A 23,240-nucleotide genomic window follows, 5' to 3' on the forward strand; every position below is an offset into this window, starting at 1 on the left:
AAATTTGTATACCGCAGTAAATTACATTTAGTTTCAAATCCTGTGATTCTTCGCTATCACTTAAAGGGGGATCTGAATTAAAACTTGCATTCGCAGTCAATATACAGCTTGACTTATCTTCAAGCATGTTTATTGATCGTCTCGTTTGTTTATTTTGAACTTCCATTTTACGGGACGATATTTGTTTATTTAACAAAGTTGATGCAGTTGGTAGATTATCTCGCACTGCTGAACGTTAATTTTATCAAACGATTCTTTTTGAAATTTCACAGGTGGAGCAGTACTATTTAAAAAGTCGAGTTTCTTAAAAATAGTCATTTAAAAATTGAATCTCCTAATTCTACAAAAGTTATATTTATTATCTTTATATATGTTGATAACTAACTGAATTTAGCGACTGTAAACCCTGCTAAGTAGACATAACTTTGCATTGCAACTGCGAACTTCGGTCTGTATAATATTGATCTGATCACTTATCCAACACTGCGTTGCATTTCTTTTGATGTTGATAGATGTTCGTGCGTATTGCACTCGATATACCGGCATCTCTCATTAGGACTGCATGCGGTACTTTTCCGGGTAAAAAACAGCCGCCGTCACGCCGGCTATTGCCCGCTATTATCGGGGGATTCCCAAAGTACTGGCAGAGAGGTATACATTTATTGCTATTGAGGGCGATTAGGCCCATAAATAACCCGGCACGGGGAAACCCAGCCTAATAAGGGTCTGAGCGTGCAGGTAGTCAGTCCCTTCTACCGTCTCGAACGCAATTTTCAGCTGGCGGAGCTTGGGAGTGGCAACGCTCGACTAGGCAGCCGCGCCGCCCTTTTCTCCTGCAGCGGACGCATGCGTGGCGTGTTGGGAGTAGCGTTGCCTACCGCCAGAAGACACTGCTGCTCCATAAGGCCCCGCCCTGACGAAGCAGCTCGTCGTCCAAGTCCGTCTGCTTCGAGCAACGCTAGAGCAAAGTATACCTTCTGACCTTTATCCGGAGCGCAATCTTAGTATATTTAAGTGATATCCTTAGTATATTTAAGTGCTACTATTATTGCCTGTGCTACTATCATCGCCGTTCAGCATCCCTATAAGGATCCGTCTTTGGAGAGACGCCGTTTGAAGTCCAACTTCGCAACCGAAGGCTCTCCGAGCGCGACTGCTTCTACGATGGACGTCACGCCAGCGTAAGCGCATTTAACATTGTCCACGCAAATCCGAGCGTTAGGCTAGCGGCGTAATTGTAAGGTTTCTGCGTGTAAGATTGTAAGTTTGTACTTCATTTGAATTAATGCAATAAATTTCATATAAAGCTTGATTTGGCTTTTCCCCTTACTTCAAAGGGATTTTTACGCCAGTTTAAGTTGCCTGTTCGTTTGTACCGCGAAATATAGTTTTTAGGCACGACCGTGACCGGAAGTGCCATATAGTTTCGTGCGCGAAAAATGTGTGAGACGCGAAGAGGAGTTATTATTGTTTCCGATGTGTTTTTCGCAACAATTTGGGGTTGCGTTTGAACTCTTAATTCGTTGAATATTAAAGTTTCAAATATATTTTTATGGGCTTTTTAATACTTCTTTCTTTGTTCGATTACTGTCGGTTAGAAAAAACCGCTGCCAATTCTTTGGCACGTAGCTTCCTCCAACAGAATTTATAGTTCCAATACATGAAATGTTGTTCAAATATACAGTATTGTCTTGTCTTGAAACTGTGGGAATATGTTCCCGAAGTGTTCCAAGGATCTGATGCATTATTTCAGAATTTTTTCATAAATATTATTTGAGTTACAGAGGGTCAAGTCGTAGGTGATCTAAGCATTTTTTGCATTTTTAAAAGGTAAAAGGTAAATGTCAACTAAAACAGGACGGCTTTTGTCAAAATAGCTGAACATTTTTACAGGAAGTAGATATTATCTATTTTCTATTATCATACTTTTTCCAAACTCTTGACTATTTAGTTTAAGAAAAAGCAAACATATTTTTTAAGAAATCGAAAAATAGACATAAAATGACCATAAAATAACCATTACATGGTCATACAATGGTTAGAATCTTGAAATAAAATGTACCCAAAATCAGTAAACATATCCAATTTTATTACAATCGGTCGCGTGGTTCCAGAATTATGACGGTATACAAACACACACACACACACACACACACACCCAAAGCCATTTGTACGTACATTTTCTACCCAATAAAACCATAAATGTTCTCAAAACATTCTCAATATACAGGGTGAGAGACAAAGAATTTGAATCCTAATATCTTTTAAACTAAACGGTTTAATAGGCTGCAAAAATAATCTAGCTGAGGTAATAAAAAAATCGATATTTTTCCAAAATTTTAACTTAATAAAATTAAAAATTGGCTTTAGCCTTTTTACTCCCGTAATCGCACGACATAGAAAACCCATTTTTTTTAGTTTTCGATTTTTAGCTTATATTTTAACCATAGATTAGTAGACTTTACAGCATTTGAAAAATCGTTCCAAGAGTGAGATGGTTGAAAAACTACAAGTTGTGGCACTGCAGACGGTTCATTAGGATCCACATAAGCTAACTCTTTGAAAATGAATCCTCCGCTCTCACCTTTGAAACCTTGACAATCCACAATTAAATCCATATTTCTATTAAAATAATATTTCATATTATAGAAAAATACATACTTATATGTATATATAAATCATAAGGATATATAATATACTTACCAAATTAAATGTTAGTACAGCTGACAAAGAATGTAGAGGAAAATGTAACTCAGTTTGGAGTAGAGCACTGCTTGAATATCCAGAGGAAAATGTAACTTACTATGGAGAAGAGCACTGCTTAAATATCCACGAAACTTTTACCCCCTCTGCTACAAAGCTTTTCAGATGCGTTTCCCATGCCCTCATAGCAAAGCGTAATGTCGCCGCTGATCCTTCGTCTGCAGCTCTCGATAATGAAGCGCTGCGTGTCCTCCACCAAGATGGTGCACCGCTGTGGTCTAGCGCGTATTTACATGCGTTTCCCATAGTCGCACATGTATAGTAGCAAAGCATAATGCTCCTGCCACTACCTCAGCGTTTCCTCGCACGCAGGCTCTCACTCGGATAGTAGCAAAGCGTAATGTCGCCGGTCTGCAGCCTCTCGATAGTGAAGCGCTGCGTGCCCTCCGCCAAGATGGTGCACCGCTGCAGTCTAGCGCGTTTTGACATGCGTTTCCCATAGTCGCGCTCGTATAGCCACTGACCTTGCGTTTCCCCGCACGCAGGCTCTCACTCGGATAGTAGCAAAGCGTAATGTCGCCGGTCTGCAGCCTCTCGATAGTGAAGCGCTGCGTGCCCTCCGCCAAGATGGTGCATCGCTGCAGTCTAGCGCGTTTTGACATGCGTTTCCCATAGTCGCGCTCGTATAGCCACTGACCTTGCGTTTCCCCGCACGCAGGCTCTCGTTCGGCTAGTAGCAAAGCGTAATGTCACCGGTCAGCAGCCTCTCGATAGTGAAGCGCTGCGTGCCCTCCGCCAAGATGGTGCACCGCTGCAGTCTAGCGCGTTTTTTTTTTTTTTTTTTTTTTTTACACACGTTTCTTATACCCTACACGTATAGCAGCAAAGCATAATGTCGCCACTGACCTTGCGTTTCCTCGCACGCAGCCTCTCACTAACGAGTGTTTACCCCTCGATCTGCTCGATATTCTCTGCAGAGATAGCACGGGATTCTTTGCTGCGAAGATTTCCCATCCCCCTACATATTTCTATACATTTTCATTACCCCCACTATATGGACAACATGCTAAAATACTAACCCCTTTCGCATGTGAGCGAAAATCACCCCCCCCCCCACTCTCTATTTTTTAGAGTATTTAAGCTAGAGCACTGCGAGATCGGGTTTAGTCTGTTAAAAGATCATATGTGTTTATAACGAAATTTTAATAGTTGTTGTAAGAGCAAGAACTATTATTATTATTATTTTGGATAATATACAGGTATGAAATAAATTAATTTGTTCTTAAAATTCAATGAATAGTATTTTTGAAATGAAATGCTCCAATATTTTGCGTCACGCGTTTCTTTCTTAATCCCTGGATAGATAAGAATACCCAAAGATAATTGGTTCCAGCGTAAGAAATCTATTTAGGTAGTCCTGCAGACTGATGCCATTCAAACCGCGACTGTCAGGACAGCAACATTGGGAAATAACTGTTAGTTATACGCGCGCGTGTGTGTGTGTGTGTGTGTTTGTTATAACACCAAATATAGTGTGCCAACGAGTGGAACAGAGGAATTATCGACATGTCCAATAAAGTAAGTTGAATTTTTAATTTTTTTTTTTTTTTTTTTTTCATATTTTTAAATTCTTTGTCTCTCCTGCTCTCTCTCTCTCTCTCTCTCCTGCTCTCTCTCTCTCTCTTGCTCTCTCTCTCTCTCTCTCCTGCTCTCTCTCTCTCTCTCTCTCCTGCTCTCTCTCTCTCTCTTCTGCTCTCTCTCTCTTTTTCTCTCTAACATATTATTCATTTTTGTTTTATTTTTTTATAGAAAAACCTCGACTTGATGTGGAAGTTAAAAGAAGATGATCCGAATGCAGTGGACAAGGTAAAAATTATATTTAGATAATTTTTATATTTTAAAAACATTTTATACATAATAATTAATAAAAAAGGTTTTTGTTTCAGAATAATTTTAACTACACGTTAGGATTGGATTATATATTGGTGGATGCTGATACCATGAAGAGTCGGGAATCACCTAGCACTGCAGCAACCCCCACGTCAGCAGATTGCCTAGAATTCGATAGACTATTCGATATCCATCAAATGACGAATAACATGTTTGAAATGTCTGAAGAAGAGATGGACGATTATTGCGAAGAGCTGGATAAGGTCTTGTATAAAGAGCTGCAGCAACAACCCGAACAAGAGTTACTGCAGCAACAAGAACTTACGCCGCAGCAGCAACAGACTGATCAAGAGGTGTTGCGGCTACTACTACAGCCTTAGCAGCAGGAGGAAATGCTGCAGCAGCGACAACAGCCTCATCTCCAGCAGCAAAACGAACAGCTGCAGCCACAACAGCAGCCGGAGGAACCACAGCAGCAGCCGGAGGAACCACGGCAGCTGGATGAACTGCTGCAGCAACAGCAGCCTCATCAAGAGTTGTTGCAGCAGCTACTACTGCAGCCTCAGCTCCGACAGCAGGAGGAAGTGCTGCAGCAGCAACAACAGCCTCAGCTCCAGCAGCAAAACGAACAGCTGCAGCCACAACAGCAGCCGGAGGAACCACAGCAGCCTGCAGAACTGCTGCAGCAACAGCAGCCTCATCAAGAGTTGTTGCAGCAGCTACTACTGCAGCCTCAGCTCCGGCAGCAGGAGGAAGTGCTGCAGCAGCAACAACAGTCTCAGCTCCAGCAGCAGAATGAAGAGCTGCAGCCGCAGCAGCCGCAGCAGCCGCTGGAGGAACCACAGCAGACTGCAGAACTGCTGCAGCAACAGCAGCCTCATCAAGAGTTATTGCGACAGCTACTACTGCAGCCTCAGCTCCAGCAGCAGGAGGAAGTGTTGCAGCAGCAACAACAGTCTCAGCTCCAGCAGCAAAATGAACAGCTGCTGCTGCTGCCTGAACATCAGCTAGAGCAGCAACAGCAGCTCCAAAATGTACAACAACCAAAGCAGAAGCAGCCTCGGAAAAGGCAACAAAAAAATCAGCAGGAACCTATTGTCATTGATATGACGAAAAATTCTGGAACAGCTGACAATGACAAAAATGTCATAACATTCTTCCATGTGATGAAAAGTGCCGATGTCATCAAAATAACGGATGCCATATCAAAACCTTTATCTACGATACAGCAGCAAAATCAAGAGATACTAACAGAAATGAAAAAACAGAATCGACTATTGGAAATGTTTTTGCAGACAACAGTAGCAAAAATAACAGCAACACCGACAGCAACAGCAACGACGACAACAACAACAAAGAAGGCTGCAAAAAGAAAGGTGCCTACTCCATTGACCGCGAAAAATACTAATAAAAAATGTAAAAATGAGAAAATAGAACCGGAAAATATTTTACTAGAAATAAGTAAGATTACGTCGAATGCTCTGTCTCTCATAAATAAAGAAAATATAAATAATTAATATATGATTATTAATAATGTACTGGCTTTTTTTAAAAATTATTATATTAAAAGAAAAATTATAAATGTATATTTGTATATTTATTTTAGAAAATTATCACACACACACACACACACACCTTAATTGAAACTTTGAATCCCGAAAATTCCCGCCAGTGTCGACCGTTGGTTAACTGAGGCCGATGCACATGCGCTGAACGGGGGTGTACAGCGCATGCGCGTCAGCTCTAGATATCCTCAATTAACCGGCGATCGGCACTGGCGGGAGTTTTCCAAATTCATAGTTTTTAATTACTGGTGGGTCTACACATTTCCATACAAAGTTGCATTTCTCTCCCTCCCTCTTTCTCTCTCCACAACAATTTTGAGTATGCATTACGCATTTTATTGCAGCATTACATTTTTTAAAGACTAATTATATTATTTGAATAATTTATGTATAGACTAACTGTGTATGAACTAATTTATTTCATATATTATTTGTTAGAATCAAAATGGAAAATATCGTAGCTGAATGTGTACAACTAGCCAAGCTCTTAGAAGAAGCTGAAAAATTGTTACATTCTACTTTTACTAATTCAACAACATTAGCACGATGCAATAATCAATTTATTTCATCACTTAAGATGTTTCGTAAAGTATTGAAGAATAAGAGGCTTACGGTTCAAGAAAAACAAAGTATTTTATGTACTACAGAAAAAATAGAATGTTAAAAACTAAATTTGAGGTTATGGTTAGCAGAAAAAGTGGTGGTGGATTACAAGTACAACATAAAAAAAAAAATCGTTGATCGTGTGCGTTGGATAGATATGGATAACGCTTTTAATAATCGTATGAGGACTGCTGTTATTGCTAATTTAGCACATATAGATGTTACTAAATTTTTACAAGATGCCGCAATATTATTTTCTCGAAAAATGAAAAATATATTGCTTACAAATGATAAAGCTTTCAAAGTAATTACTGTTTTATCATGTAAATTTGTAAAAATATGTGTTAAACAAGGCGTAGAAGAAGAAGAAGAAGAATGTATCGAGACTAAACATTTTAATACACAAAATCATAAAATTTTATCTGCTACATCGTTAATCGAATGGTTTAAGTCTAATGTCGCACAATCTCTACTTACAGATCTTGAGGAATTTCAGGAACGCGACTCTGGTTGGACTCTACATTCGATTGAAAACATACAGATAAACATAAACAAATTTAATCCAATGCGTACTGGTAGCTCTTATATACCTTTACCAAAATTTATAGAAAAAAGAAGAGCATGCGTCAATGTTAAAAATTTTGACAACAAATGCTTTATATGGGCAATTTTATCAGCCTTGTATCCTGTAAATCGTAAAAATCATCCAAATAGATTGAGTCATTACATTAAATATGAACATACAATAAATTTAAAAGGTATTGAGTTACCGGTATCATTGAAAAAGATACCGATTTTTGAAAAGCAGAATACTACAATTTCAATAAATGTTTTCGGCTTAGAAAACAAAAACATTGTACCACTCTATTTAACATCATGCAAAAAGAAGCACCACATAAATCTTCTTTTACTAACGAGAGAACATGATGAGCCTGTACCAGAATCACATTATATATATGTAAAACATCTTTCACGTTTAGTTAGCAATGATTTAAACAAAAATGGAAAAAAACTTTTTGTATGTGATAGATGTTTGAATTCTTTTTTCAAAGAAGATAATTTAATGAGACATGAAGAACATTGTAAAAAAATAAATAATTGTAGAATTAGACTTCCTAGTGAAAATAATAATGCAATAATGTTTAAAAATCATCGTTATAGCGAAAAGTTACCTTTTATAATATATGCAGACTGTGAGTGTTTGCTTAAACCAATAAGACAAGATGTAAAAACTAATACTAGACCAGTACAAAACCATGAAATTTATAGTCTTGGATACTATCTTAAATGTAGCTACAATGACTCATTATCAAAATATAAATTTTATAGAGGTCCTGATGTCTCAAGATGGTTTGCTGAACAGTTAAAAGTCAATGAAGAACAAATAAGTACTTTATATAAAAATCCTGTACCCATCTCAGTTTTATCAGAAGTTGAAATAACAGATTATTATAGTTCAAAAACGTGTCATATTTGCAAAAAAAAAATTGAATGATGATGACAAAGTACGTGATCACTGTCATCTTACTGGAAAATACCGAGGACCAGCACATAATAGCTGTAATCTAAATTATCAAGATTCAAAAATAGTACCAGTGGTGTTTCATAATTTAAGTGGATATGATGCACACTTTATTATATCTGATGTATCAAATCATTTTCCAGGACAGATTGATCTTCTTCCTCTGACAAAGGAAAAATATGTATCATTCACTAAACATGTGGAAAATAGTAAAATCAAATTTAGATTTTTAGATTCGTTTCGATTTATGCCTTCATCACTAGAAAAATTAGCATCATATCTACAGGATTACAAAATTGTTAATAAAGAGTTTAATGATCTCAGCAGAGAACAAGTTGAGCTCTTAACGAGAAAAGGTGTTTTACCCTATGAATATATAAGTTCATGGGATAAGTTAGAGGAGTGTGAATTGCCAGAAAAAGAAAACTTTTTCAGTGTACTTAATGATTCACATATATCTGATCATGATTATAAACATGCACAAAATGTGTGGAATACATTTAATTTGCAAACACTTGGTGATTATTCTGATCTCTATATGAAAACTGATGTCTTGTTGTTAGCAGATGTTTTTGAAAATTTTCGAGACCAGAGTATAAAAGTTTACGGCCTCGATCCTGCACACTACTACACTACTCCAGGCTTTTCTTGGGATGCAATGCTAAAACTTACTGGTATACAATTGAAACTCTTAACAGATATTGACATGGTACTGTTTGTGGAGCGAGGGATCAGAGGTGGTTTAAGTCAATGCTCAAATCGTTATGCAACAGCCAACCATAAATACATGTGTGAAAATTATAATAAGGATGAGAAAAATCAGTATTTGATTTATTTAGATGCAAATAATTTATATGGACATAGCCTTTCACAATATCTCCCCTATGATGAATTTGAATGGCTTGAAAATTATGAAAATTTTGATTTGTTTTCCATTGCAACAGATGCTTCTCATGGTTATATTTTAGAGGTTGATTTGGATTATCCTAGCGAACTACATAACGCTCATAATGATTTACCATTCTGTCCTGAATATGCAAAACCTCCAGGTTCTAAGCAAGAAAAACTTTTAGCTGCCCTACATCCTAAAAGAAATTACGTTATTCACTATGTAGCTCTAAAACAGGCTCTCTCGAATGGGTTGCAACTTCGCAAAATTCATAGAGTTCTAAAATTCAAACAATCACCATGGCTCAAGTCATACATAGATTTAAATAGCAGTCTGCGAGCATTAGCAAAAAATGAATTTGAAAAGAATTTTTTCAAGTTAATGAACAATGCAGTGTTTGGTAAAACGATGGAAAATGTTAGAAAACGTGTTTTAGTCAAGCTCATGAGTAAATATGATGGAAGATATGGTGTTGAAGCTCAAATTTCAAAGCCAAATTTTCATAGCAGTGCAATATTTAATGAAAATTTAGTTGCTATACAAATGAATAAGACTGATATATGTATAGATAAACCAATTTATGTTGGTCTTACAGTTCTAGATCTCTCCAAGACGCACATGTATGATTTTCATTATAATTATATGCAAAAAGTATACAAAAATAACTTGAAATTACTTTATACAGATACTGATAGTCTAATATATGCTATTCAATGCAATGATTTTTATGAAGATATGAAAAGAAATATCCACATGTTCGATACATCAGATTATCCTGCAGATAATATATTTAACATGCCGCGCGTTAATAAGAAAATTGTCGGACTCATGAAGGATGAGTGTAATGGTGAGATTCTCACTGAATTTGTTGGATTAAGAAGCAAAATGTATAGTACGCGTGTCAATAATCAAGATAGTATGAAAAAAATTAAGGGTATTAAGGCTTCAGTTGTAAAGAAAACCATTGAATTTAACGACTACTTGGACTGTTTAAAAAATTCCTGCATTCAGAGTCGAGAGCAGTATGCTATAAGATCAAAACTTCATAACGTCGAGACCATTAAACAGAGAAAGATCGCTCTCAGTCCTTATGACGATAAAAGATTCCTTCAAGAGAACAGTACTGACACACTTGCCTGGGGTCATTACAACATACTGCAAAATGGGTAAGTTCAAATTATTACTACATGTATTTTACACATGAAATTCAATTTAGAAATGTTTGATTCTAGTAAAAAGAAGTGTGTACGATTTGAGGAAGAGCCAACCATTCACTTGATGTACACGTGGAAATTTGCGCATCATGAAGCTCGATGTGGGAAGTGGGAGGAGGCAGCACGTGATCGAGAACGATTTAGGAGAAGAATTGCACAAACAAATGAAATTATAATGCCAGTGCTTGTAAAAAAATTAAAGGAAATGTAAAAAATAAACGAACAATATATTTTTAAATAATTATAATTTATTTGTGTGTTTTTTCTACATATCATTCTTATTAATCCAACTGTTGTGAGTATTGTCAAAACCTAACCATTTTACATAAACTCTATTACCACTTTTTTTCAAAACTTTCTCAATCAAATAGACATCTGGATATTTCGTCTTGAGAAGTTCTTCCTTGTAGAATCCTCCGGCTATTGGCTTGTCTTGATAATCCTTGAGATGATAAGTGTAGGGCTTTGTAGGTGAAACTCGCGTTATTGTAAAGACTTCAGTTGACCAATTGGGCGTATAGCCTTTATCGAAAACCTCCTTGTTTCTGCTTACGCGTACTTTATCTCCAACTTTAAATTTAGCTCCTTTAAACAGATTAATGTTTGGCTTTCTAATTCGATCAAGTATATGATTAACTTTGTCTCGATTCACTTCTGCAGGTTTCATTCCTATTGTTCGATGTCGACTATTATTATACTGTAAAGTTAAATTTTGTAAAATGTCTAACCATTTGTAGGTACCACGTAGGCTAAATAACTTCCACATCTTGCCTTTCAGAGTGCGATTGAAACGCTCACAAATTGATGCTTTAAGATTACTATAAGTAGAATAAAGATGAATTTTATAACTTTTCATTAGTTTATCAAAATCTTTATTGTAAAATTCTTTTCCACGATCTGTTTGCAAATTCTTAGGTACTCTTTTTTGCACTAGTATTGATTTCATAGCTTGAGCTACACATTTTCCAGTTTTTTGTTTTACCGGAACAGTCCAAGCATACTTTGAAAATACGTCAATGACAGTGAGCAGGTACTTGAAACCTTTGTTTTGCTTAGCATATGGAATCATTTCAACAAGATCTGCTTGCCAAGTTTCGTCAATATCTTTAACGAGAAAAGAACGACGTGGATAATTACGCCTGGCAGGTTTATGAAGTTCCTCCACTACTCCTGCTTTCATGCTGATTTATAAGTTTATTTACTTTAGAATCCAAAAATCGTAATTTATCTTGCAAATCTGATAGCGTATTATTAATAATAGCCAATTCAGACTCAATTTTCGTAACTTTATTATTTAACACACTCTTAGTAGTCTGGGAATCTTCGACAATTTTGTCAGCTCTTTGTTTTATCAACTTTTTCACAGACTCTAGATTTACAGCATCATATTGCTCTATAGCATTAGCTACATTACACAGTTTTCGATTCTCTAAATCAAAATCTCCATTACTAGTCAGCTTGAATCCTAGTCCTGGCGGTCCACGAGCTGCTTCTGCGTGGACCAATCGACGTCCAAACACATCGATGCTCATTTTCATACTGAATTATTATTACACAATTATTCCAGCTTCACGAAGCTCCTCAATGATTGATAGTATTTCATTAATATGATTGTTATTGCCAGCGGATGTTTCAGCTAAAACTAATCTTAAACGATCGACAAGCTCGTTTGGATCATCCCAATAAATGTAATCAGTATGAGTGTTTGCACGAGCAATCTTATATGACGTAAGTCCCCGTCCGCTTTTACCAATCTTGAGAATTTTACTTACAAAATCAGTATATTTCTTACTCATATTTTCACGAACATCTTCCTCTGCATTATAGTATTTTCTGTGTGCATTTGTATCTTTTAAAATTTTAGCATAATTTTTCTTGTCATTATCAGTGATTAAAGTATTATCGGGATGTTTCTTAAACAATAACTCAACTAGACCTGAAGTTTTTTCATACTCTTTATCACCTATGACTATTTTATTTCCAAAACTTATAGAGCTATTTCCAATCATGAGAGAACCATTCCGCATTTTTCGCACCCCATATACTGTATCCAAGGTCTGTACTTGTCCATTACGCAACAATTGTACGTTTTTATCAACACTATCATCAGTTTTTTCATCATCCAAATCATCAGCTTTAGTGATGGTTTCTTCATGATCTGAAATATCTGAATAGTCTACAGCTGATTCAAAAGCTGATTCACCGATATTATCGTCACCATTATCACTGTCGCCAACATCGTCATCATCATCACCACCATTGTCATCGTCTTCGTCTTTTTTGTTAATCCACTCCAATTTTCTCTTCTTCCTTTTTTCTTTTTTAACTGATGCTGCTGCTGTTGGAGATGAATTTCTTTCACTTACATTGATGAGCTTTTCTAGAGGTTTCACGATTGGCTTGAACGAATCATTTAAATTCTTCTCTACTTTTAATTTGTGTAATTTTAATAAATCATACTTTCTTTTCACAGCGTTTCGAGCTTGCTCAACTTCACGTAGGACTGCAGTTTGTTGATTAAAATCAGACATCTTGATAGTTTAGAGTCTCACTACTGAATGATAAATTTCTCCCGTATTCTATATATTTATTACAAACTGATCAAAACCTTTTCTATAGCGACCATCATTAATATGACGATCTTTGTCTATGACAAGAAAACTATGATTGCCATCATTCCAGCACATTGAACAAATATCTTTGAAACGTTGATATGTCATATCTGTATTAACGTGATCGTTGTACACATGTTTCAAATTCATATCATCTTGACGAAAAATTACCAACAAATTGACATTATCTCGCACTAAATGTTTCGGTACTTGTGCATACGACTGACACAAATAAAAACAATCTACACTTTTGTGTCTACCCATGCAGTAAAAAGCTTTGACATTATCCTGCTTTTCACAAGCAATATCATCAAAGACAAACATTGAATTTGGTTGAGCTTCATCAGGTGATATGACAAGATCATGTTCACCGAAGGGTAAATACTTGATTCCCTCTAAAGGCTCGACAAGTTGCTCCAAAAATTTATATTTTGGTTGATTTAGAGATTTCGAGTATACGTAAATATTTTCAAATGTCAGACCATTAGGATGAATGATTAGAGATAAGAGAGCGTTCGTTTTGCCGCAATTGGATGGACCGCAAAATACTGCTCTTATATTGCTGGGTAATAATTTTCCATGACGATTTTGCTGTTTTTTCTGCTGCGTCAAAAGATCAAAATTAATCACTGGCAATTTTGCTGACTGCTTCTTAAGATCCATCATGCTTCTATTTCATATGACGACTGACTCGAGCTACTATAAATGTGAGCATTTATACTTTTTCTCAGTTAGTCTAGTATGAGCTCGCTAAGAGCTAGCATGATGCAGAAAAAAAGAGGTTCGGGCTTAGTGAATACATTGATCAACAAGTTACCCATTGAACTTCATGTGCCTGGTTATCAGTACTGTGGTCCAGGTACTAAACTTGCTAAACGCCTAGCTCGTGGAGATCCAGGAATCAATCCTCTGGACGCTGCTTGCAAGGAACACGACATTGCCTACTCGAAGAATCCTGACAACATTCAAGAGAGAAACGCAGCTGATAAGGTTTTAGCAGAAAAGGCGTGGAAAAGAGTAGTCTAGAGACGCCGGTTTGAAAGAAAGGGCGACAGCTTTTGCCATAGCAAATACTATGAAGCTAAAATCGAAGCTCGGTATGGGTGTTGGAGGAGGAAGAGGTAGATCTGTCAAACCTAAGAAAAAGATTACGCTAAAAAGATTGATCAAGTCAACAGAAAAATCTATCATTCCCGGCAATGACTCTCGCTCTATGATTAAGCCAGCGCTAAAGACTGCTCGTGAGCATGTGAAAAAAATCGGTGGAAAAAGTAAAGTTATTGTTCCACGCATATTGCCTGTTCCCAGCAAAGTAGGTGGCTTTCTTCCAGCACTTATTCCACTTTTTGCTGGTCTTAGTGCAGTCGGCTCACTTGCAGGAGGAGCTGCAGGAATCGCCAAAGCAATAAATAAGGCAAACACTGCTAAGAAGCAAATGGAAGAGCAAAAAAGACACAATGAAAAAATGGAAATGCTGACACTCGGTAAGGGACTGTTTTTAAAACCTCATCACAAAGGCTTCGGTATCTTTCTCAAACAAAACACAAAAAAGAAGCAAACGTGCACTCACCGACTATGATCTACTCAAGTATGCAAAATTAATGAAAATAACAAATTTTCGTGGAGTTTTTATGCGAAATGCCCTACCTACAAATGGTTGTCGAGCTAAAGAATCAGCAATCATAAATCTGGATGATGCGAGCGGATCTGGCACGCATTGGGTAGCTTATCGAAAAAATGGTAACGAAGTTATTTACTTTGATAGTTTCGGTGATTTACAACCACCTCGAGATCTTATGAACTACTGGAAAGTATCTCAAGTCAAGTACAATTATCAGAGGTATCAGGAATTCTCAACTTTCATCTGTGGCCATCTCTGCCTCAAATTTCTCTGCAATCAGCTCAATCGAAAGGAGCAGTTCTGTCTATATAAAAAGAAATCTACACGAGTCATTAGAATTAGTCTACTCAAGATGGTTGTTGAGTCGATGACTCTTAGCCTTTCTGGCACCTCGTCAAACCTCGAGACGCACTATTTTCCACCCATAGAGCTGGATCCAGATAAACAGTATAGTGTTGGACTTGTTGAGCTGCTAACTTTCAATTCCATACCAAACGTCGATGTAAAATTCAATAAGTTTTACGTTGGACAAGAAATAATTGAACTTCCTACAGGCAGTTATGAGATTGAGGATATTGAACGAACTCTGCAAGGCATCCTCGATACGCGAGGCATAAAAGTTAGTATCAAGCCAAATAATAATACATTGCGTAGTATTATTGAATGCAGTCATGAAATCGATTTTCGTCCAAGTGACTCGATTGCTCGTCTACTTGGATTTACTCCAAGAGTCTTGAAACCCTATATAAGTCATGACTCTGATTTACCAGTAGCTATTCTCAAAGTGAACGCTCTACGAGTCGAGTGTAATATTACGACGGGAGCATACATAAATCAACAAAAAGTTCATACAATACATGAATTTTTCCCAGCAGTCCCACCTGGTTACAAAATCATTGAAGTTCCTAGACAGATAATATACTTACCGATATCTGTGAAAGTGATCGATCATTTACAACTACGTCTAGTAGATCAAGATGGTGAATTGATTAATCTTCGAGGTGAAATTATTACAATTCGTTTGCATCTGAAAAGCACCTGAAATGGGTATTGTATTTAATGCTGACAGAAGCTATATTAACAACTCAGTATATCATCAGACAGTCAGTCCACAACGAGTGATCAAACGATTAACACGTCAGAACAGTCAATTTCTACAAAGTCTCGGTCTCACAGTAAAGCGTGGTGGTGGAGGAAAAATAGAACAAGTGAGAAAAATACTGAAAAAATAACTTGTACGTTTATCTGCTGCTGCTGTCAAGATGGAGGCAATTCTTAACGTACAATCTCCAGTCGTCTTTGACGAATCTGTCTCACATTATGAGATTCATGCACATCAACCCTACACCTCACATACATTCAACAATAGTGATGAAATTCGAATAGCTATTCAGCATCAAGATTTGTGTGTTTTACCATCTAAAAGTTCTCTACACATTTGTGGCAAGATTACTAAACAAGATGGTACTGCTGTACAACATACTCTTTTTGTGAACAATGCTATCAGTCATCTCTTTGAAGAAATTCGATATGAGATGAATGCCATAGAGATTGATCGATGTAAAAACGTTGCTGCAACAACCTTGATGAAAGGCTACACTTCTTTCTCACCTAGTCAACTAAAGTATCTTGAAAATTCTGGTTGGACACCTATTACTGACGTGGGAAATATAGCTGATAATAATGGAAACTTTGATGTGACAGTTCCCCTATCAATGATCTTTGGTTTCGCCGAGGATTATCGAAAAATCGTTGTAAACGTTAAGCATGAACTCATTCTCACAAGATCGAGAAATGATTTGAACACTGTTTTACAAGAGGCTACAATGGTTGATGCAAGACCTACATACGAAGACTTTAAAATCGAAATCACTCGTATAGAGTGGCTTATGCCCTACCTCGTACTGTCAGACCGACGAAAAATACAACTATTTAATTACATTCAAAAAGATATACCGATTGCTATGAGTTTTCGTTCATGGGAATTGTATGAGTATCCAGTACTTCCAACAACCACACAACATGTATGGACAGTCAAAACATCGAATCAACTGGAAAAGCCACGTTTTATCATTCTAGGCTTTCAAACAGCGAGGAAAGGAGTGCGAAGACAAAATGCTAGTTATTTTGATCACTGCGATATTAGTAATGTAAAACTTTTCCTCAACTCTCAGAGTTACCCATACTTACATCTCAATCTTGATATTACAAACAATCAGTTTGCAATACTCTATGATATGTATGCAAATTTCCAAAATGTATATTATTCTGATAGAATTGTAATAGATCCTCTTTTGAGTAAAGAAGAATTTATCCAACATGCACCACTCATAGTCATAGATTGTTCAAAACAAAACGAGTCTCTTAAACAAGCAGCTGTCGATGTACGCCTTGAATTTGATTGTAAGAATAATATGCCTGCAAATACAACTGCGTATTGTCTAATTTTACACGATCGCATTGTTAAGTATAATCCTATAAGTGGTGATGTTAAGAAACTCGTATAAAACTATATAAAGCTTGCATGAACAATTAATTAGTCAGTATTGTTATAAACCATCAGTGGAGATAGATCTAAAAAATGAATCGAAATAGCATTTCGTACACTCCTCTCAAGGAGGACAAAAGCGCTAAAAGAGTGCAAGATGATAAACAATGTAATACGTATCGCGGAGAACCTTGCTCTACTCCTACTAATAAAAGCGGGCAGTGGAAAAATACTTTTGAGAAATATTCCACTAACACAAAGTCCATGTCAGAACATCAAGGCTACAAGAGGTACTGAGATTTACAAATAATTATCTCTATTGTACTAAACAATTTTTTATAAATAAACTAAAAAATAAAACGTATATTACTCTTGTTTTTATTTATCAATCCTCACCTTTATTCCTCCACAATCACTATCATGCGTGAGGCCCATCGGCGGGCTGCGAGCGCCAGCGTCCACGTGGGCTGCGAGGATAAAACAGAGGGGGTCCACGCGGGCTGCGAGGGTAAATCAGAGGGTAAAACAGAGAGGCCCACGCGAGGGTAAAACAGAGGGTAAAACAGTTTTGCAGATTCCTGTTACCATCGGCCGGTATTCTGTGGCGCAGGAGTCGCATGGCGCAGTAACAGTGTTGCCCCTACTACTCGACACGAAACGAACACGAAACTCTCTCTAAACCGTAGCCCGTTCAAGTCGCTTCAACCAAGAGTTTCGGCGACACGCCTGACCGCGAAGAAGGTGTTAGGAGGAGAAAAACCACTGACCTTTGTCTAGAGAGCGTTGATGGACACGTCCGTCCCGGAGCTGGCAAGCAAGAGAGCGAGCGCTGCTCCTTGTTCAAACTCGCGACCCGCGCCGGCGAGAACGGAGACCGCTGATTGGCTTTCTCGCGCCGTCGCTATCTGCGAATCCGCGTACCTTCTACTAGGCCCCGTTTGCGTGCGCTCTTCGATTTCGCTCAAGCGCGTTACCACACACTCACATTCAATTATGTAAAGTTACAACGATAAGCCTATATCCTGATAAACCAAAAACACGCTTAATAATTTTTCGTTGATATTTCTTCGGCCTATCTTTGGCCTCGCAGTTTCCTCGTCGACGATGGTTCTCTGGGTTTTCTGCTCGTCAATACTCTCGTTCTCGGGTAGATTTGGCAACGCGGTAATCCCTACTCCTCGTACCCTCTCGTTCTCTCTCTCTCTCTCTCTCTCTCTCTCTCTCTCTCTCTCTCTCTCTTCGGGAATTCGATACATCTATGGCGTAAGGAGGGACGAGCACATCAGTCCCTACAGGCGTGAACTGCAATGGCTTACAACTGCCGGACGTAGAAAGTACTTTGCAGCATGTTTTCTACGAAAACTGTTTAACACAGCTGTGCCTTCCTACATCTTGGCCTTTTTTGACTTTCACGTCGCGCACAGGCCTGTGAGGGGGGAGGTGATGCCTCTGGACATCCCGACTTTCAAGACGGAGACGCTGAAAGGTTCATTCCATATAAGGGCCTCATACCTCTGGAACTCGCTACCATCACGCCTTCGCAACACTACATCCGTGTCACACTTCAAACAATTAGCTAAAGAATATTTTTATGCACTTGAAAACTCATAATCATCTCACAAACACTTACACTCCTCCACTCTATATATCTATATATCATTTCACATTCACTATATATATATATATATATATATATATATATATATATATATATATATATATATATATATTTATATATATATATATATATATATATATATATATATATATATATATATATATATATATATATATATTTATATATATATATATATATATATATATATATATATATATCATCTCTCACACACACACACACACAAATTATAACTGGTTTTACTTTATACTGTTATTTTTGAATTATACAACACAATGTACAGAAATAAATCTTATTTAATCTAATCTAATCTAATCTCTCTCTCTCTCTTTCTCTCTCTCTCTCTCTCTCGCGCACCAAATGTGGTTCTCGCTCGGGAGTTATGGAAAACAAAAAGCACACACACATATAAAATCTCGCTCTATACTTTCATACTTTCGGCCTCGGAACACTCCGCTGCCACCCCGGCCCAGGACTTAAAACGCTGCAATTTCTTGCAACGTTATATCATATATAGCTCACTTTCGTAATCTTTGGACGTCTATTTTTGAACCTGAGCTCGTTCTCATCATCGCTGTCACTTGATGAAAAATAAAAGTCTATTAAACGACTTGAATTTTTAGTGCCCTATTTTGTTGCTTTTCTTTTCGGTAACTTTTTTTAAACTTGGCAAACATTTTATTCATTGCATCAATAAGCTTTTTCTCATGAGCTATACAAGCAAAAAAGCGATTGTTACAAAAATAAGTTATTAAAAGCACAACATCACACCTGAGTTGAAAAAACGCGCTAATCTCAGACGAGACTTTGCTTTAAAATCCCCTATTATATTAGAGAGAAATCCATTTTGGCGTTCTCCGTTTCTCCAGTTCTCCAGTCCTTCGGTTTTCTAAATTCATAATTTTTTTATGAAATGGAGTGACCACTCTATTATATTAAATCTTATTTAAATTATCTAATAATTAACAACTGTGTGCGATAGCATCGACCTAGAGTTGACGATTTCAGACCCGTCTCACCGATCGCCAAAGCGAACAGTGTCCCTGCATTAAAACCCATAAAGTCAATGTATGCACAAGGTTATGGTTATTAAAATTATTAAACACAGTTCAAGAAGTAAAAATAATAACCTGCGCAGAATTCAAAACGTTTCTGTTTCTGATACTAAATTATTTATGACTATGATTTACCAAACTTAACGCATACATATTACGCATACATACCGCTTCTACAGGTCAGAGCAGAATAATTAGAGGAAAATATAATAAAAGTTCATTGATAAATAACAGAAAAGAATTTATGTAAACTCAACCTGCGCTGTTTTATGAACGCTTAGTCTGCTTCCGAAACGTCAATAAATTAGAGTGAATATCTATTAAAGTATATTCCAAATAATTTTAATAATCAAAATAATGGGATTTAACGATGTTACTGCTTCTAGTGATCAGAGCAAAATGAGCACTGGAACGAATTTTTCATGCTATCCATACATATTTTTGCGCATGCGTAGACGTCATTGATAAACAACCGGAAAGTATGTATATAAGTTCAACCTGCGCAACCTTCCGAACGTTCAGTCTGCTTCCATTACTGTAATAAATTAGAGTGAATGTCTATTAAAGTATATTCCAAATAATTTTAATAACCATAATAATGGGATTTAACGATGTTACTGCTTCTAGAGGTCAGAGAAAAATGAGAACTGGAATCAATTTTTCACGCTATTTATTACTATTTTTGCGCATTCGTAGACGTCATTGATAAACAACAGAAAAGTATGTATATAATTTTAACCCGCGCAGTCTTGCGAATGTTTAGGCTGCTCCCGATATTGTCATAATTCGAGTAAAATATCATAAATAAAATTCTAGAAAATTTTATCGATTATATTGCTATGATTGATCAATCTTACCGCTTCCAAGTGTGAACATCGCTAAAAGCGAAACGCTTTGTTTTTCACATAAGGCACTCGCCGATATTTAAAGGTTCGCCAATGAATACACACATACACATGCACATACATACACACACGCGCGCGCGCGCATACACACACACATAAAGTATGCAGATATTCAAATATTATTGATAAACTGTAATGGGGTAAGACTTGACGATGAAAGAAGACCGGTGCGTTTGATTTAGGAACGTACGTTCGTTTTTAACATGTGTAGTATATACGCACCCGACATCGTCTTTTTTTGCTGTTCCGATTACCGGTTGTGACGTGGCGAGAGACGTTCTTCCTTGCTGCAAAAAATATATATTTTATATAAACAATATACTCACTAAACCATACGTATACGTTGATATTATACAATACCTGACTATGTTATATAGAAGAAATTCGTATTCTTATGAAACAGATTAATTTTTTCAGATTCGTCAATTGTACAATCTAAATAAAACTACTCAGTTTCATTCGAATACTTTTATTGATTTACTGCAGTAAAAAAGAATGTTAAATTTTAATGACAATTGATTTGTGTATAAAAGATTTTAGGGATTGTAATAATAATAACATATGAAATGTAAACGTTAATGATACGATTAGACAATAATAATCAACGAGACTTTTCTCGCAATAGTATTATTCCAGCTAAAAAAACAGACTAAACTATTCCTGATAAGTGTTGCACTACAGGATGATACATATACTTGAATTTATTATTCAAGTACAGTATTTTATTGAATAGAAGTATATTAAATAAAATATATTTTGTTTGATTACTAAAATTTTATCTTAATTATTATTAATTGATTAATACATTTTATATTTTATTTTTAAAATAAGAATCTAATATATATTTTTTTTATGAAATCATATAAAATGTTGCAACGGTCAAGTAGATACGTGCTGGCAGAGTGGGGAGCCCGAGCAGCAGCCGACGTACCTGAGCTTCTACCGCAGGCGCCTACTCGCGGGTTACAGCACTGACCGCTCGCTCTCTATTGAGTAGTGCGTGTGTGTTCGTGCATCGACGCGCTTAGCTCGCGCGTTTATGTAAATTCGTTTCACGCGCATCATGCTGTCTTCTTCTACGCTCGCGTCTCTACGGCTTGCTCGCAGCCCGAGTTCTCCTGCGCGAGCAGAACGACTCAACTCTCCAAACTAGACGCATCATTCTCAGCAATAGCCAACTACCAAGCCACATGTTGTGAGTGATCTCGAAGCAGGCCCAGCACACGCACACTTGCAGCAACTCCGAGAAGCCTGGTTCTTTCTTTATTCCACGTATAATATTTTATATTAAATTTTATTACTAACACTGTGCACCCGGGGATATTCCTTGTGAACTGATCCGGGGAGTTTTCACCTAACACTGGTGAAAACTCAGCACATAATCCTAATACATTGACTCTGCCTCCGACGAGTTGTAAAAGTACGGCCGAGCGCTGTCCGACTGGGCCGGCTACGTCGACCCCCAGTCGGTTTTCTCATGGACGCATTCCTCAAGTATTTCTTATACTAAACCCGCATATAACTCAGTGTATAACATATCCGTAAAAAACCACGCGCTCATTCATTATATTACATTTTGTGTTATTGCGCATCTCCATCACGTCCTTCTTTTCAATCGAAACATTTTCCACGCCGGTTCTCATGCAAATATTCTCGTAACAAGTAAGCATTAATTGATGTTTTGTTTGACCTAGAGGACCTGTTCGAAAGCCAGGCGCACGCCTGTGTCATAGGCAAGGCCAAACAAACGAGCACTTAGTACACATAAATTCCTGCGATACTGTATATTATTCAAATATTTCTCGCGTATCTAGTTCACTCGTCATTCAACTTTGTAAGTCACTTGCTAATTCAACCCGAACTATATTCTGCACATCCAAAATTTATTTGCTTAGATTTATCCACACAACTATACCATTAAAATTAAACTTTACTCTTTTTTTTGTACCGTTTCTTATGTAACTCATAAACTTTGTCGTAATACTTTTCATTACTTAAAAAGATAAATAAAACTTCACTCCTACAATTATTCTGACAGCTATTTCATAGAATTTAATGTGTTTACTAATATCATGAATTGCGTTATCTCGCTCCGCCAATTTTCTACTTGTTGTGTAAGAATTAAATAAAATGATTAAATACGTCATGCCATAAACATATTATAGCATAAATATACGATTATATTATTTCAACCCATCCTGCTACGATCGCTCAGTACCTTATACACCCAAAATTCATTAATTAAAATTAAATTATCTCATATTGATTTTATCTATTCATTCTAAGTTTGTAATTAATTATCGATTCTGATTAACGAACAAGTTTTAAAATAAGGATTGCACGCCGTATCTTCAAACCAGTAGTCTCTTTACTTGTCATTAAATTTATATAAATACAAACTATAGAATAATCTCGCAATATTATCAACTGAATTTATAGTTGCTAATTTGTTCTGTATGTATTTAAATCCTGCAATGCAACATATATCAGGCAAGTTTAGCCTGTTTTTTTAGAAGGAATAATGCTTGGGCTATAAA

The 23,240-nt window shown here is 36.8% G+C and overlaps 2 protein-coding genes across 16 annotated transcripts in view; both read left to right on the plus strand.

Moving 5' to 3' along the window:
* LOC103316922 (nuclear envelope phosphatase-regulatory subunit 1 homolog) overlaps positions 1-23,240 on the plus strand; it is a 101,611-nt gene that overhangs the window by 58,941 nt on the left and 19,430 nt on the right. The window lies entirely within an intron of this gene.
* On the plus strand, positions 7,183-10,605 carry LOC103317258. Of its 2 annotated transcripts, none has more exons than XM_031928008.2 (2): positions 7,183-10,338; positions 10,405-10,605. In XM_031928008.2, the coding sequence occupies exons 1-2, from the start codon at positions 8,531-8,533 to the stop codon at positions 10,595-10,597; spliced, it is 2,001 nt and encodes a 666-aa protein (XP_031783868.1). In that variant the 5' UTR covers positions 7,183-8,530; the 3' UTR covers positions 10,598-10,605. The 2 variants fall into 2 exon arrangements, with proteins under 2 accessions (XP_031783868.1, XP_031783869.1); XM_031928009.2 differs by having other exon boundaries at positions 10,389-10,522.

The sequence above is a fragment of the Nasonia vitripennis genome (genome assembly GCF_009193385.2).
Source record: "Nasonia vitripennis strain AsymCx chromosome 3 unlocalized genomic scaffold, Nvit_psr_1.1 chr3_random0014, whole genome shotgun sequence".
In the NCBI taxonomy this organism is placed as follows: Eukaryota; Metazoa; Arthropoda; class Insecta; order Hymenoptera; family Pteromalidae; genus Nasonia; species Nasonia vitripennis.

Excerpts from the sequence above, each read along its gene's own strand:
- LOC103317258 (XM_031928008.2), top strand. The coding sequence starts at position 8,531 with ATGCCTTCATCACTAGAAAAATTAGCATCATATCTACAGGATTACAAA. Across the intron at positions 10,339-10,404 it reads TACAACATACTGCAAAATGG|TAAAAAGAAGTGTGTACGAT; the intron begins GTAAGTTCAAAT and ends GTTTGATTCTAG.